This window comes from Platalea leucorodia (genome assembly GCF_965183815.1).
Source record: "Platalea leucorodia genome assembly, chromosome: 15".
Lineage (NCBI taxonomy): Eukaryota > Metazoa > Chordata > Aves > Pelecaniformes > Threskiornithidae > Platalea > Platalea leucorodia.
This window is the reverse complement of record NC_138837.1, coordinates 11,529,372-11,543,989: the sequence shown is the minus strand read 5'-3', so window position 1 is coordinate 11,543,989 and position 14,618 is coordinate 11,529,372. Positions and strand designations below refer to the sequence as shown.

General features: G+C 46.0%; 1 protein-coding gene across 3 annotated transcripts in view; it reads right to left on the bottom strand.

Moving 5' to 3' along the window:
- Positions 1-14,561, bottom strand: part of SLC31A1 (solute carrier family 31 member 1) — a 27,955-nt gene extending 13,394 nt beyond the window's left edge. Inside the window, exons 1-2 of one of the 3 annotated variants that reach the window (XM_082327861.1) lie at positions 14,503-14,561; positions 12,786-12,955 (exon numbers count right to left, since the gene is read on the bottom strand). Coding sequence is in view for 1 of the 3 variants with exons in the window: in XM_082327860.1 (XP_082183986.1) it covers positions 3,546-3,587 (42 nt within the window). In the remaining 2 variants the exon portion in view is untranslated. Of the gene's footprint in view, positions 1-3,545; positions 4,135-12,785; positions 12,956-14,502 lie in introns of those variants that run through there. The other 2 variants (XM_082327862.1, XM_082327860.1) reach the window with 2 other exon arrangements.
- Positions 14,562-14,618: the final 57 nt, after the last annotated feature.

Sequence of the window (14,618 nt, the reverse complement as noted above, 5' to 3'; positions counted from 1 at the left end):
TCCATGACCAGAGAAGCTTGCAAATCAATTCAAGCCAGATCAGCGGAGTCAAGCAGAAAAACACACGGTGTGACGGAGGGCACGTTCTCCCTTTCCACCCATAAGCGGAAGGGATGCAGCTGAGCTATTTATACAGATGGGTTTCGGAAGCTTTTGAAGGAAGAAGACAGGTACTCTGGAGGACGTCCAGCTTGAGATGCCAGAGGGTGGAGTGCAGGGAATGGAGAATGATGGGCAAAAAAAGATTTAAGCAGGGCTACAGACAACATCTTGTGTTCAGCTTCAAAAGGGGATGACGTCTGGGCAGACTGTGACATGCAGAGATGGAAGCAGTCAGCAGGGACGTTAGAAAGGAGATGCAGCCAAGCTGGTAGCATGTAGAGACCAGCTCTTCAGCAGCTAGCATACACAATGCAAAGAGAAGAATGGGCTTTTAAAAATAACCTACAGGGCTGTTAGTTTTTCATGAGGGGAGAAAGCCACGCAGGAGAACTGATCCTCTGTCATCACCTCCATCAAGGATGCCAGGCTGGAACCGTTACAGCACAGTCAGGGATGCTGAAGGTGACGGCAGAGAACATGGCACATGAAAAACGCTCCGTTGCTCATGAGCCATGCCCACGACTGACGGTATTTGCCCAGGCTGAGACAGGTCCTTTCTCAAGGCGACCCTGACAAACCCTAGAGGCAGGATATGGGGAGAGAGTGGAGCAAAGCCTCATGCCACCCACGCAGGGAGGTTTGGGGGGGAAGGATTAAGCCCGAGTTCAGTTCGGGTTCTCTGCAGCACAGCCAGATCACACGGTTGGGGCCAACAATCATGCTCTGAGAGTACATGCCCCTTTCTCAGTGCCTGGGGGAAATCATGGGGGGTCTGCAGGTCTTCGCAAAGATCACAAGAGAGCCCTGCCAAGTGGAATCATTTTGCTGTTTTCTCACACTTATCTGAGCTGCAAACCTCTACCCTCAGGGCTCCTGGCTGCACCGTTTGCTTATTTTATTCTTAGCAAATCCTTGTGTTTCTTTCCCACATTCCACACTTGTATCAATACCCGTTTGTCCCTCTCGTTATAGGGCTGCTCTGTCCCCAAGAGACAGGCTGTGCCCTCCGCATGTAACTATCCTGTAGCACTCATGGTCATAGCAAAAACAGAAAAAAGCGGTCCAATTTCACAGTATGGATTCTAGTTGAGATGCTGGCTCACACAGGCTTCCTGGAGCTGCACATTATTTGGCAGCTCGGCGCAATTACATACGTTAATCAACTTTTAATTAAAATGAAGATTAAAAGAATTTCATAAAGTATCAGCATTGGTTCAACCCTTAAGGTCCTGTCCTCTGCTTTGAACCAAAGCAACACTCAGCTATACAACTAAGGCAAAGCTGGTCGCATTCACTCAGCATAATCCCCAATTACCAGAGGAGGGGCCAGAGCTCTTCCTCTCAGCATGGCTACAAGCAAGTCCCTTTGATGGAGTTTATTTTCATAGCAAACTTGTCTGGTCACCTTCTGTTAAAGACCCTGCTTGATCTGCTTCCCTAGAAGGGGATGGCCATTCCTAATCTTCCATCTTCTGCAGACTCCTCAGGAAATCTCTGAATCTTTGAACAAGAAAAAAAAAAATAACTAAGGACAGACTGTTCTTTACAGGACAATGCACTGAACTTCATGAAGCAGAGCATCATGCCAGCCCATGTCATTACTGAAGGGCCCAATGAAGTGAAAGGCAGCAGAAAACATTCCTGCAGAGCAGAAAACGTAAAACTGCAAGACTGATAACATCGGAGGAAAGGCTGACAAATGTTGGCAAGAGATGTGTACAGATGGAGAAAATAATGGTGAGTTAGGTAGGCTGAGCAACAAAGACGCTCCTCTCTGGACAAGCTTTTTCCTCAGCCATACTGAAACTACAGGAGATGGAAAAGCAATAAATGAAGGATACTCCTGAGAAGCATGGCAAAACCAAGGAGTTCTTGCCAACGTTTTCCTGGCTGTAACCTCATTTCTGCTAGAGAAGTCTCACACCTACAGCCCAGGTTCAAGCACCTGGAACGCGCACAAAGCTTTGCATCGAGATCCAAGACTGATCCTCTGCTGTCTCACAAAGGGTCCCAAACTCCATCAAGCTACAACCTGGCAGTCAGACTAGATGATTGTTGTAGATCTCTTCCAGCTTAACTATCCTATCCTATCCTACCACGGTTCCTCCACAGGTGAGATTACTTCCACAATGACCACATCGACCTTTAGCAAGAGGTGGCAGAACCAATGTCGTCACTCCTTGGTTTGTCTCTTTTTCTCACAATTTCTAGGTCACCAATGCAGGGGGACTACATCAGCACAGGAATCGGTAGAAACTCCTCTCATCTACAAGAGAATCTTGGACACATTCCCACGCAGACTAGTGAACATTAAGTCTTCCTTTGAAAGAAGAACTGCAACCTTAGAGACTGATCCATGTCTCCAACTGTTGGGCCAAATCTTGGGGTCACCACCTACACATGCTCTCCAGACTGCCCCACTCTTGGCAGGACATGAGACAGTAACACCACCTCTTCAGCACAGCAAGCTGCTTCTTACCACCCCCTGTACAGTGCTAAAAGTGAAAACGTTTTTGAAGGTGCGCAATAAGCTTTTGGGCTCAGAATAGAGCAGTGGGTACATCTGACTAGATCATTTTCATGCTGTTGCAAATAAAACACAGCCCTTGCCCTGACAAATGCCAAACAGTAGGAAGGGCGATACTAGGAATGACACTGGAATTGGATCTGGCAGCTCCTGTGAACACCACAGGGTACAGGCTTGCAAAATGCAGCCTAGCGCTCGTCTGTTTTGCAGACATTGCTGAGCGCACATCTGTCACAGAAGCGCGGCTCAAGGGAGTTACTTTTGGGTGACAGACAGATGCTGAAAGCTGTCATGAGGATGAGGATGGTTGGTGAACTGTGTGTGAATAGCTCCTATCCACACAAAGGACAGCCAGGAAGGATACAGCAAACAAGTTCTGGAGAAACAGATGTCAGAAATGACGTGAACTGAAGTATTCTACTACATCAGCAATAACCTGCTACCATCCTGATAAAACATGAGTACTTTCAACCCAAGTGAGCCCAAATTAACCTGAAGTCCCCAGTGGGACATTTTCAAAAGATCTGAGCCTATTCCACCCTTGGCCGTCTTTGACAATCCCAGCCGGAGGGACTATTATAAGCTGAGCAAATCAAAAGTGCAGTTCAGGGAACAAAGCACAGCTCGCTTGGCCCAGAGCTGCCCACCCACTGGCCAGAAGCGGAAGGCCAGGAACAGACATGTCAACTGCAGGTTGTTTTTTTTTTCTGCTAACAAACACCAATAAAGATTATAGTCAGTATTCATAAAGATGAGATGCTACATCAGCAGACAGTGAACTCGATGACAAAGGCGGTACCAGTTAAAACGCAATTAGGATCTCTTCAATGGTTCAAAGTTTGCCTGTTCATCTCTGAGTGTCACAATTTTCCCCTTTTCCGTGTTACCGCCCCAGCTCCAACAGAACAGCACCCACCTCCAGCCAGCTCTTCTTGCTGGGCACAGAAACCAAGGGCATGCAAGTGTCGTAGCAGGTGCCAAAGCCAGAGCAGATCAGTTCTGTAGCACTTCTGACTTTTGCACTCGGAAGGAGCGACTTGCCATGCTCAAGCCCGTCACGAGCACAATTTCTTCCATTCTGCACATGTGCAGTATTTCCCCCCTCGCTGTTTTCATTTCTCTATTTCTTCCACCAATAGCCTTTTGGATCGTATATTTGCTCTGCACTGTTTATTGTTCTCCTTTCTGTCTAGCCGGATGAGGCAGTCGTCCCCCTTTTCTGACACCCAAGAGCACAGAAGTTTCTGGAGAGCAGCAGAATTGAGGCACCTCATAAGATGCAAGGCCTGAGGAGTGAATGCCAGAACCGCAGCTCCCAAAGCAGAGAAGATGCCATACAAAAGCTGACTCAAGCACTCATCTAGAGAGAAAAGCATGGCATTAGAGATGCCAAAACTGACAGAGGATGCTAGCTTACAATTTCTTTATAAAACATTCAGGCTCAAGGGCTCCTACAAAAGCATGTCAGACACCAAAATTCCTTATAGCCAATGCCAGCGTGAACTCAGAGCGAGTACTAACAAGCTTCCATCAAAGGCAATTCCCAGGAGGCATCCACAGAAGAACCTCTTCAGCACTCCCCATGCATGTCAAAGACTTCTGAAGCAATTATCCCAGGACCGCAGCCCGGCAGGCCACTTTATCATACCTCCACCTCTCTTCCTCAGATCATCGAGGGTATGAAACAGTAACACAGTAATACGTACCCATGTTCCAAAATACCCAGTATTCAGCATCCAGGGAGGAGAAACCTGAAGGCCTCTCCTTCCCCCCAGGGGCCATGCTGCCTTTAAGCAGAGATAAGGCAGAATGACTTAAATCCCAGTGGCCTAACAGGCCTTGTTGGGATGCCAGAATAGCTGAGTGCAGTCTGCTTACCATGCACGGCGTTCGGTCAGAAACCACCCGAGGACCCTCTCCCTAAAAACCGCTTAGCACTCAATTGCCAGCTGAAGAAAGCTGCCTAAGCCTCCTTCTTACCAGTGGAGACGAACAGGACAGCAGCGGGGAAGAGGAGACAGAAAAGAAGGGCCATGTGACCCATATTTTCCAAGATTACGTAACTTCTTGAATAAATAGCTACTTCCTTATCCTCTGTGGTGGTTTCTGCCGAGACGTTACACAACCAAGCACTGGAACGGCAACCAGGAAGATGTAATCCATATGGCCAGGGAGCAGGAAACATCCTGCTGCCTCGCTGTACGCTGAGGAACAAGCGGGACAGAGTCCTGAGCCTTGCAATACTCTTCAAAAACTTTTTAATCTAGAAAAAATTAGTATTTGGAACTGTATCTTAGACAACTTCTGCTTCCTTAGAAAACCCAGGCCTAGGGAAGAATTTATCTTCCTATTTTATATGCCCTAATCAAGAACAGCTTCCAGCATGCATTCTTCTACCTGCAACAGACTTTTTTTAAATGAAGGGAAAACTTAAATCTTAAAATGAAAAAAAAAACCTTTTGTGCACAAGATTCACGATCATGCTCACTAGTTCATCATCCAGATTCCTGCAGGTTCACGCCACCCGCAGCATTGGTATGTATGAAAAGGAGCCAGCCTGTCTCGCACAAAAAGGGTGTCTCTGTCCAGAGGGTGAGGAGTTCCATTACTGTTTGTGACCATTCAGCGGCCACACGCAGCAGCATTCAATCTATAAGGAACGCCAGATATGTTAGGATGTGAGACAGAGTACCACTTGCAAGTTAATACCTGATAAACCATTGCTACATGGTTTGCTGAAGCGGGAAGGACACACACCAGGCTAAACGGTATAAACAGCTCTGACTAGATTTATTTAAAATGGTGCCTTCTAGCCTTAAGCCCTGTAAGACTTAAAATAATCTCTGGAGACAAAAATTGAAGCCAGGAGTCAGCAAGTGCATTCCCAAGGAAGCAAGCAAAGGTTTCCTCAGCTGCAAAAATGCAACGTGACTCAATGTGTCCTAGAAGTGCATTACCTGGCCTTTAATACAGCTGTAAGATTACAGATGCTATCTAGCAACATCACAAATACCTTTGTCTCATGTAGATAAAACTAATGCTGAGGGTAATAAAACGGGTGGCATCAGTTTGTTACAGGTCTCAGGGAGACTAAAGTTCATCAACGCAGATTGATTCAGAAGATTCCCAGATCTTACCTTACTTGCCCTTGTTCCGCATGTCACCGCAGGAGGACTTGCAGTTAAGATTTTCAGTCACAGAACCGCTGAGGTCTAGGAGGCCTCCTGAGATCATCTAGTCCAACCTCCCCGCTCAAGCAGGCTCAGCAGAGCAGGGTGCCCCTCAGCACCCTATTACCCCCGAGCACGACAACTGCACATGTAGCTTGATAACCCGTACGTGTCAAGGACTTATCAGCTCTTGCAGAGATGGCGAGGAGCTGCTCTGTGCTCTGGAGAGCAAGGCCACCGTTTATGGACTCAGAGACAGATCCTTTAGTCGAACTAAAAAGCTCCTGTTCTTGAACATCCTGCGAACCCTTTGGCAGAGAAACCTTCCTTCCCTCCAGCACACTCGGGCAATGGCTGAGGCACTGCAGTGCAGTGGTAACAAAGATAGTTTTAAGTTAATGGGTCAGCTGATAACAACCTAGCATTTACACAAACCTGCACATGCAGACAATAAGCTCGTTTTCCTCCTCTGGCTATTTTTCAACATCATAACCAGACTTAGCCCAGAAAAGGCAACGCCTGCACAAGTTCTGAACTGGCTTTTGGGTAAGTTTTGAGAATCTGAACAAGAACAAAACCACCCTTCAGAACTCCTTGTTAATTAAGTTTTAGGAATCCATTCCACACATATGATATGAGACATATTGGTTTAAGCAATTCATGTACGTTTTTCCATGTCCAGTACTGCCACACACTCATCACAGAGAAACACCTTTGTTGCACATTACCTTCCACCACATGTGAAAGCTTCCTTGAATAACAACCCCAGGAGCACATTTCACTCCTTTCTTTTCATATTTAAGTAGCTGTTTGTCTACAGTTACTCCTTAGATGCGTGTCCATGTGCAGACGCAGCATTTTAAAGTGGCCACTCAACCATGCACCTTCCCTGGAGCCGTCATGTTCCAGCCCGTGCCAGACATTGCTGCAACAGCCCCTTGTTGTTGATGTCAGCTCCTACGGGAATACGCTGGGACTTCCAACTCCCACTCTGGCGTGTGGGGTCACCTTTTAAATGTAGGCTTTTCACTAAGGACCTAATGGTTCACAAGACTGACTTTTAGAAAAATACTTATGTTTTACCTGCTTGCAGAAGGGAAACAAATGCGTGTTCATTTCACTTTGCATCACCATCTACCACTCTCCCTCAAAACAAAAGCTTGTTCTACCACAGCCAAGAATCAAATTCTTTTGTGTTTCAATTGTTCAAAACACCTGTTGTTTTGAGAAGCCCGAAGCTGTTTCTGAGCAAAATACAAGGTAGAACATAGGTCATCATCATCAAAATCCATTCCACTGTGTTTTTAATTAAGCCCAGGAAGTCCATCTCTGTTTCAGCAGACAGGTAAGACCAAAATACACATCACCAGAGCCACCTTCCTACTCTTGCTCCGTGATCTCGGATAATAGCAAGGGGATGGAACATGCGACATATAAACAGCTTCCAGGTAGTAATGCAAATACTTGTAAGAGTTCGGAAAACAAATTCATAGCCCTAATCCATAGAACAGAGCACCTCTACATTTTCACTTTTGGAAATACAAAAATACCATCCCACCTTCACTCTTTGACAACTGAGCAAGGCAGAAGATCTCCTGCGATATCAAGAAGAGGGAAAGGCAATCAAATCAAGCCATTCTCTGGGAAGGAACTTGCCTTGGCCTCATGACAGTCTTCTGACAGGACTATCTCTAGGCCATGGAAAGCTAGAACAAATAGCGATCAACGATTTTTTTAATTTTAGTTATGAGTGACAATAAACCACTCTGAGAAAAAGCTTCAATCATTGCCTTTTTCATCTAGCTTTCAAACCCTTGAACTGCCACAGAGCTGTTAATCCAAAGCAGAAATGATTCAAAGCTAAAAAAAGCTAAGTACTTACTATTCCAGAGACAGGTTTTCCATCTACTGCCTCCAGGAGAGCAGTCTTCTCCAAACAGGCAATGAGTCTGAGACGGATCAAAGTTTCTGAACTTTCAGATAATGCTGACAAGCAGAATGCATATCATTATCTATATCAAAGGCTAATCATTAACTACTGCTCGGATTTAGCTATGATCACTTTTACTCCACTTTAAGCCTATTTATTGCCCGATCTGCAGCCTATTTCAAACCAGACCCATTACCTGCAACATGGTCAGTGGGAACTATTTACATTCAGCTTCTGCTAGCTGTGCAAAACAGGGGTAAGGGCTGAAGCAGCAGGGATTTCTGCTACATTCTACTTGGGGTGAAACCATCCCTCACAAAATATTGACAATCCCTATTGTTACAGCCAAAGATTTCATATGACCCAAGATAAATATTTACTGCTTGGACTATGCAGCCCACTGAAGGCATAAGCCAATCATGTTAGGACGAGCCCAAGGACTGGGATGCTCACATAAAGCTCCACGTAATAGCGAAAGTAACTCCCGAGTCTTCCTCCCAAGATCTTTGCAAAAATGCAGAGATCTTAGAACTCCCTGACCAGATGAAATGTGTTGCAGAGATGACTTTCAAACACATTACACAAAACACATTTTAAACATTCATTTCTCTGTCACAGAAATTAGTGTTTTGCTCACTTTTAGCTATTGTAACAAAGCAAGCTTAGTTTCCTTTAGTATCTACCCCATAACGAAGAAATGTGATGTTTTAAAAGCTATAGGCCCGTTTTTAGGATCTTGGAGGAGTGGTAAAAAACAACAGGGCGGATACATCATAAATTGTGCAGAAATTCTTCAACGATGTGTACACAACAAATCCCGTCAGGGTAGCTGGCTCTCTGACCTCTCTGATGGGAAAGCTGGCGTCAGCAATTGCTATGGAAGAGCAAATGTGACAAAGGAGAGCAAGTGCAAGAAGTACAGCTGTACTGTGGTCTGCAATACAAGCGCCCTTATTGTAGGGGCAGGGGTTTCAAGCAAGATCAAAAGCAAGAGTTGCACAAAAAGGGATCAACTGGCAAGCAGCGCCCAGGATCCTACTATCGTGATGTACTGGAGGGTTTTATTTAAGGAATTCAGCAAATTAAAAAAGTCGTGCTACTGCCAAAAGGTTTTTTAAACTACTGCGTCTTACCAAAGAAGCAAAACAGTCAGAATAAAGCATATTAGGCTTTACTATCCATATAGCAGGACATCTTACAGCCAAGGACACTACTCTGCGTTTACGCCCTGTATGAAGAAAGCAGCACAAAAATGGCTTTACAAGTACAGCCAACCTCTAGCAGGAACATGAGGGCAGCTGTTAAACTCTCAACTGTCTTTCTTTTAAATTGTTTAGGCTTCAGTTTGACAGAACCTGTAATATTTTCCTCCAGCATCCTTCAGTCTCACCTGACAAGACCTTAAACATTAAGGTTCAGCAGGTCTTTGTGAGATAATGTCTTATCCCACGTGAATGAAGGGCACCAAAGCCAACTGTAACTTGATTTGTACAAAACTCTCCTGGCAGAGAACCCAGAAATCATGACTCAGTCTCTTGTCAAATCCATTAGACCTGGAGCTCAGACAAACAAGGGAACCATAAAAGAGGCAACTGAGAAAACCAGACCAACGCTGTGGGTTGCATTTCACTTCCACAGTATTCCAGGGCTGGGTGTGTTCCTCAGAAGCTTGAGCTTCTACTTCCCTTATCACTTTGATGTACAAGGGTTGACTTACCACATCGGAAACGCGCACGGTATCCCGCTGCCCTCCCACGGAGCGCTACACCGACAGCAGCCGCTGTGGTTACTTCCCGAGAGCTGGAGGAGAATGAACTGGCATCGCCTGCCTGCTGGGAGCGTTGGCTTTGAGTCTGCTCCATGTTTGTTAGTGGGTTTTTTTCCTAAGTAAAGGATGCAAGCTTGAAATGCAGTCAAGCTGTGACAATACGTCATCAAGTCTCTTTAGTACCACACCTTTCAGACCAGGAAAAGTTAACTGAGGCAGTAACTGATCAATCGGATCCCTGGCTCTCAGTGCAGCCTCCGTCCAGACACAATATGGAGGAACCCAGCCAGGAGCCGCAGGGAGCTGCTGAGCTGCACAGCACACTGAGGGCAGGCACTCAGCCCGCACCAGGATGGCACAGAGCTGCTCCGACTTTCCCATACAGAGTACAGTCACCATTTGAAAGAAATCGGACAAAGAACAGGTTGGGTCACAGGGACAAGGACCTCCATCAGGAGGCTGAAGCCATCTACCTTTCAAATCGCAGCTTTCCCAAGCTCACGAAGGAGCAGGCTAGCCAGTTGGCTAAAAAGCAGTAGCTTGTACGCTCAGTAAGTGCACTGCATCTTGGAGGTGGCCTGAAAGTACTTTTTAATCCTACAAATCCACATCTTATTAAATTATCTCGACCGTGGAAAAAAGCCTGAAAGCATATTTACCATACACACTCCTTCCCCCAAGAACAGACGCATTAGAGTGTTTAGAAACAAAAAAAGGCCAAGACTGCCAGGATTTCTCTTATCCAGATTAGCCAAAAGATCAGCTAAATATCTCATATTCCAAGCTCATGTACCTTCATCAGAGGAATGAGATTTGAATCCTTGATAGCTAAAGAGCACATGTGTGGGAAAAGGCAGCTTTGTTAAAGTGAAGTGGGACTCACAAGGTCTCAGGAGAGAACTTGGTGCGCTTGCTGTTAAGTTTCATGGTAGAACAGCTGTATTCTTTTCCTAGTTTTCTCCCAGCTTCTCAGGCTTGATATCAGGATGTGCTGAGCATCCAGTGGGAACAGAAGATGCCCAATCGCTTAGAACATTTTGGCCCGTCATCTCGAGCTACCATAGTCTGCTATATTAATTTAGGTAAACATTAGAGCGAACAGATTCTATGCATGTACAACTCTTTTAAACGGATTATAAATGACATTCACATCTGTGGTACAACAATGACCGTGGGATTTTCTAATATTATATACGTGCGGAGTGAAAGAGCAAAAAGAAAATTTTAAAATATTTTCTACACAAGCAATTGTTCTAGCTAGCAATCACAGTGCTCAAGTGCCACTGGAAATCAACGGGACCCTTGCAGTTATGAACTGGTGAGACAGAGGGAAGAAATGACATGTTGTGAAAGCTATGTTGGGAAGGTGACATCGAAGACTGGAAACAGGAGGAGGACAAAAAGGAGGTATTTCATCACAGCCTCCCGCTTCTAGATTGGTTTCTAAACCAGAAGAGTCTATTTCCAGGACCAACAAATGAAAGGTTAATTTGTAGTGCAGCAAAATAGGAGTTTAATTTGTTTACAATAACTAGTCCCATTATTCTCTGCATTAGCAGATTCGAGCTTTCAGCTGAAAAAAAAGGTTAATGAAAAAAATCATTTGTCTCCAGTCCCCTGGGACTTAGTTGGGAACATTTCCAGAAAATTAGATTGAAACAAAAGGCAATGGAGTAGATATTAACTAAGATTGGATTTCCAGAGAAAAGCAACATAAACTAGATGGAGATTTTTTTCATCTTTCCCTAAGAAAAAATTGCCAAGACTCCCAGTGATTTGCTGGCAGACTTCTGGAAAAGTTCACACTGGCAGCCTGCTTCAGCTCAACTTCACAAAATTCTGATGCAGATTACTGCGAACTTTCAGGATGACCTTCAGCCAAGTGTGGAGAAGGCAGGTCTGCAGAGGCATGACATGTTCCTGTTGGGTAGAGGGGTCTTTATAGCAAACACAGAAACCAAAAAAGGAAAGAAGAAAATATTGCATTTTAGTTCAAAGAACAAAAAGTGCCATCTTCTCTCTGACCTAATGTCTGATTGGAAAACAAGACAGCTGAAAGGAAGCTCCTTAGGGCCCAGACTCAAAACTCACCGTGTGAATACGGTAGATCTTCTCATCTATTTGTACTGGAAGACTCTTAAAGATTAGTATTCTCAACGCCTTCCCTCCTCAAGCATTAACCTTTTGTTCAGGGATAAATTGTCTCACTAATCCAACACCTGAAGTTACACTGTAAAGGGGTAAGTGAGAGAAGAATCTCCTCATGCCTCTTTTCTAAAGAGGAAGAAAAAAAAAAAAAGAAAACCCAAACCTTCTTGTCCTTGCACCACTGCAAGTCAGAATAAGTGGCAGGGACTATACCTTTAAAATAAAAAGCAAACATGGAAAAGTGACTTGCAAAGCTTATTTAATTCTTCCTCTCTACTGGCAGAAATTTCTCTAATTCTCGGCCTAGTTAAAAAGCTGCTCTAGATTAGAAATCTGATACGAAATTAAAATAATTCTCTGTAACTTCCAATAAGCAGCAAAATCTCAGTAGAAAACAGCCATACAAAATTTCTCTATTTGCAATATGAAGTTGTGTGGGAGCCTGCAACTCCTGCTAGTTTTATTCTTTTTAATCCTTTTTTTTTGGTGGGGGGAGAGAGTAGAAAAAGAAAAAACCTGCTTACTGCGAAAATTTTTGAGTTCGTAGCAAACAGCATCGCTTTAACTTCGTTTTGTGCAGCAGGGCTGTCACAGTCAGAGTCACCAACACATCCACAGTTACGAAGCCAACATGCATTTATTTAAACAGCAATATTTACACATTATTTCCAGTGCCCCCTTTTTAACGAAGGATGGGAAAATGTATAATCCAAAGCTTGATGAAAGCCTCAGGAAACATTACATCATAAATTAAATGAATTGGGACCATTAAATTGAACGCTAACTTACCCTATAAGATCACATATTGTTACTAATGAAAAATACTGCAAAAGCTTTATTTACCTCAGGCTCAAGCAGAGGCAAATTAAGATCAAACAGATTAAAAATAAATTTAATAAATACTTGTGAAGAGAGCTTAATCCACCTTTGTACAAAATGCCATACTATTAAGCATTCCAAAGCTTGGAATTTAAGCACAAACAGGAAAAATTGGTCTATGACCGTGAACTCATGTGGAGCCACAAGCCCACTGCAAACTCAAATGCAGAAGAGGGCTATGAACGAAGCTGAAATAAAAAAGTGAGAAGTGGCTAAGTCGGGGCTTAGAAGCGATGCCTGCCATAGCGCTGCAGTACGTACCCCTACCAGCGACCTGTCCGCTTCACCGACATTGAGACCTGCGGGTGCTGAATCCCCGTGTGGGAAAGCACATCGGGTTCTCAGCTAAGAGGCTGTTCACAGGACAGGAATCCTCGATTGTAACAGAACTGTTGTGTTCCTGCTTCCAACAGTCCAAGTTAAACTTTGTACTAAAAAAAGAAAAAAAAAAAAGTTGGGCACAGACATAACATTACCCGTACCTAAAAAAAACCCTAAATTCAAGTGCAACACTAGGACTTAGCCACATAGGTATTCCCTGTTTAAAAAATATATCTGGAGTGCTAACTTGATAGAAATACAGGAGGCAAAGCAACAAACTATCTCTTCATCTAAGGACCAAAGGAACCACATCTCCTATTTGAAGTTCATGTCCCCCTGCCGTATCAAGATAGCAACAATCTGCTCCCACTAGGAATTTACATCAAATTATTGTATAACTGCTGTGTGTGTCCGTTTTTGTGGTTTTTCTAAACAAAAACAAGGGTTTTGACCCTCTGCAGGTTTCATTCTAAAATAATCAGACATTCTGCAATGAAAAAGCTACTTAATAATTCCCCACGTCTTTTCCCTTTAGAAGTGAAATCGCTGATATCCCAACCATGCTGGATTCTCATTGCAATAAAACCCCAAATTACTGCAAACGTGGCGCTACAACAGACCTGGCAACTTTGAGCTCAGACTCAAACATCCTAAAAGTAACTATTGTTACAAATTGCCGATCGGTGCCAGAAAATATCCAAAGCCAGGAAGTTATTCAACCCTTATTGCGATTTTGTTCTCCCCTGCACTGTTCAGCTTTGCTGCATTTCAACATCATCCGGTTCTGAAGTGCTGAATTTAAAGATGAGGCAGTGGGTCTCACAAAGCACCTGGAGATACCAGCTTTAGAAGAGGGGGAAAAAACAATGGAAGAGGTGTATTTCTCAAGCTACAAGGCAAAAGTGGAAAAATTGCTTAACGAGGACCAGCTCAGGTGTTTTTAAAGCCAAGAAACTATTCTGATGCTGAGAAAAAAGTGCATCACACCGCAGTTGCCGCCCCTCGGTAACTCAGATGTAGAAGAGCCAACCCCGGAGCACAGCAGTGCCCATGTGTCCCTGACCTCCCGTGACAGGGATCTGCAGAGTCGCTACCAAGCCGTACAAGCAGAGCAATGAAGCCACCCTTTGGCAAAACCAAACCACGGCTGCAGACAGGCCGCTCACCCAGCCCCGGAGGGCTCCGGCCTCCCCGGGGCTCGGGGCAGCCCGGCGGGGAGGGCGGGCTGCAGCCACAGCCCGGACAGCGCACGGCGACCGCGGCCGCCCCGCTGTCACCTTGGGAACAAACACGCTCCCGCTCGCAAGGCCAGGCCGGCAGCTCCCCCGGGAGCTTTCCCACAGGGCCGCCGGGCTCCCTCCGCCCCTCAGCGGGGTCGCCCAGCTCGGCAGCCCCCTCCCGCCAGGCCCCGGAGAGGCCCCGCGGGGCCGCGGCCCGCCGCTCCCCTAGGCCGCGGGCCGGCCCGGGGCTGCCCTGTCCCCTCAGGCGCCCCCCTCCGCGGTGACCCCGCCGCTGCCGGGCCCGGGCCTGAGGCGGCGGAGCGGCCCGGTCCGGCCCGAGGCCCCGCGCCCGGCCACGGGCGCCCGGGGGGCGGCGGCGGCCGCGGGTCCCCTCAGGCGGCTGCACGAGACCCCCCTGCGCCCGGCACGTCACTCACCGCGCGCCCGCCACGAGTCCGCCGCTCCTCTGCCCGGCCAGCCCCGCCCCCTCCCCAAGCCCCGCCCCTCCGGCGCTCCTGCCAAGCCCCGCCCCCACGCCGTTCCCCTTCGTCTT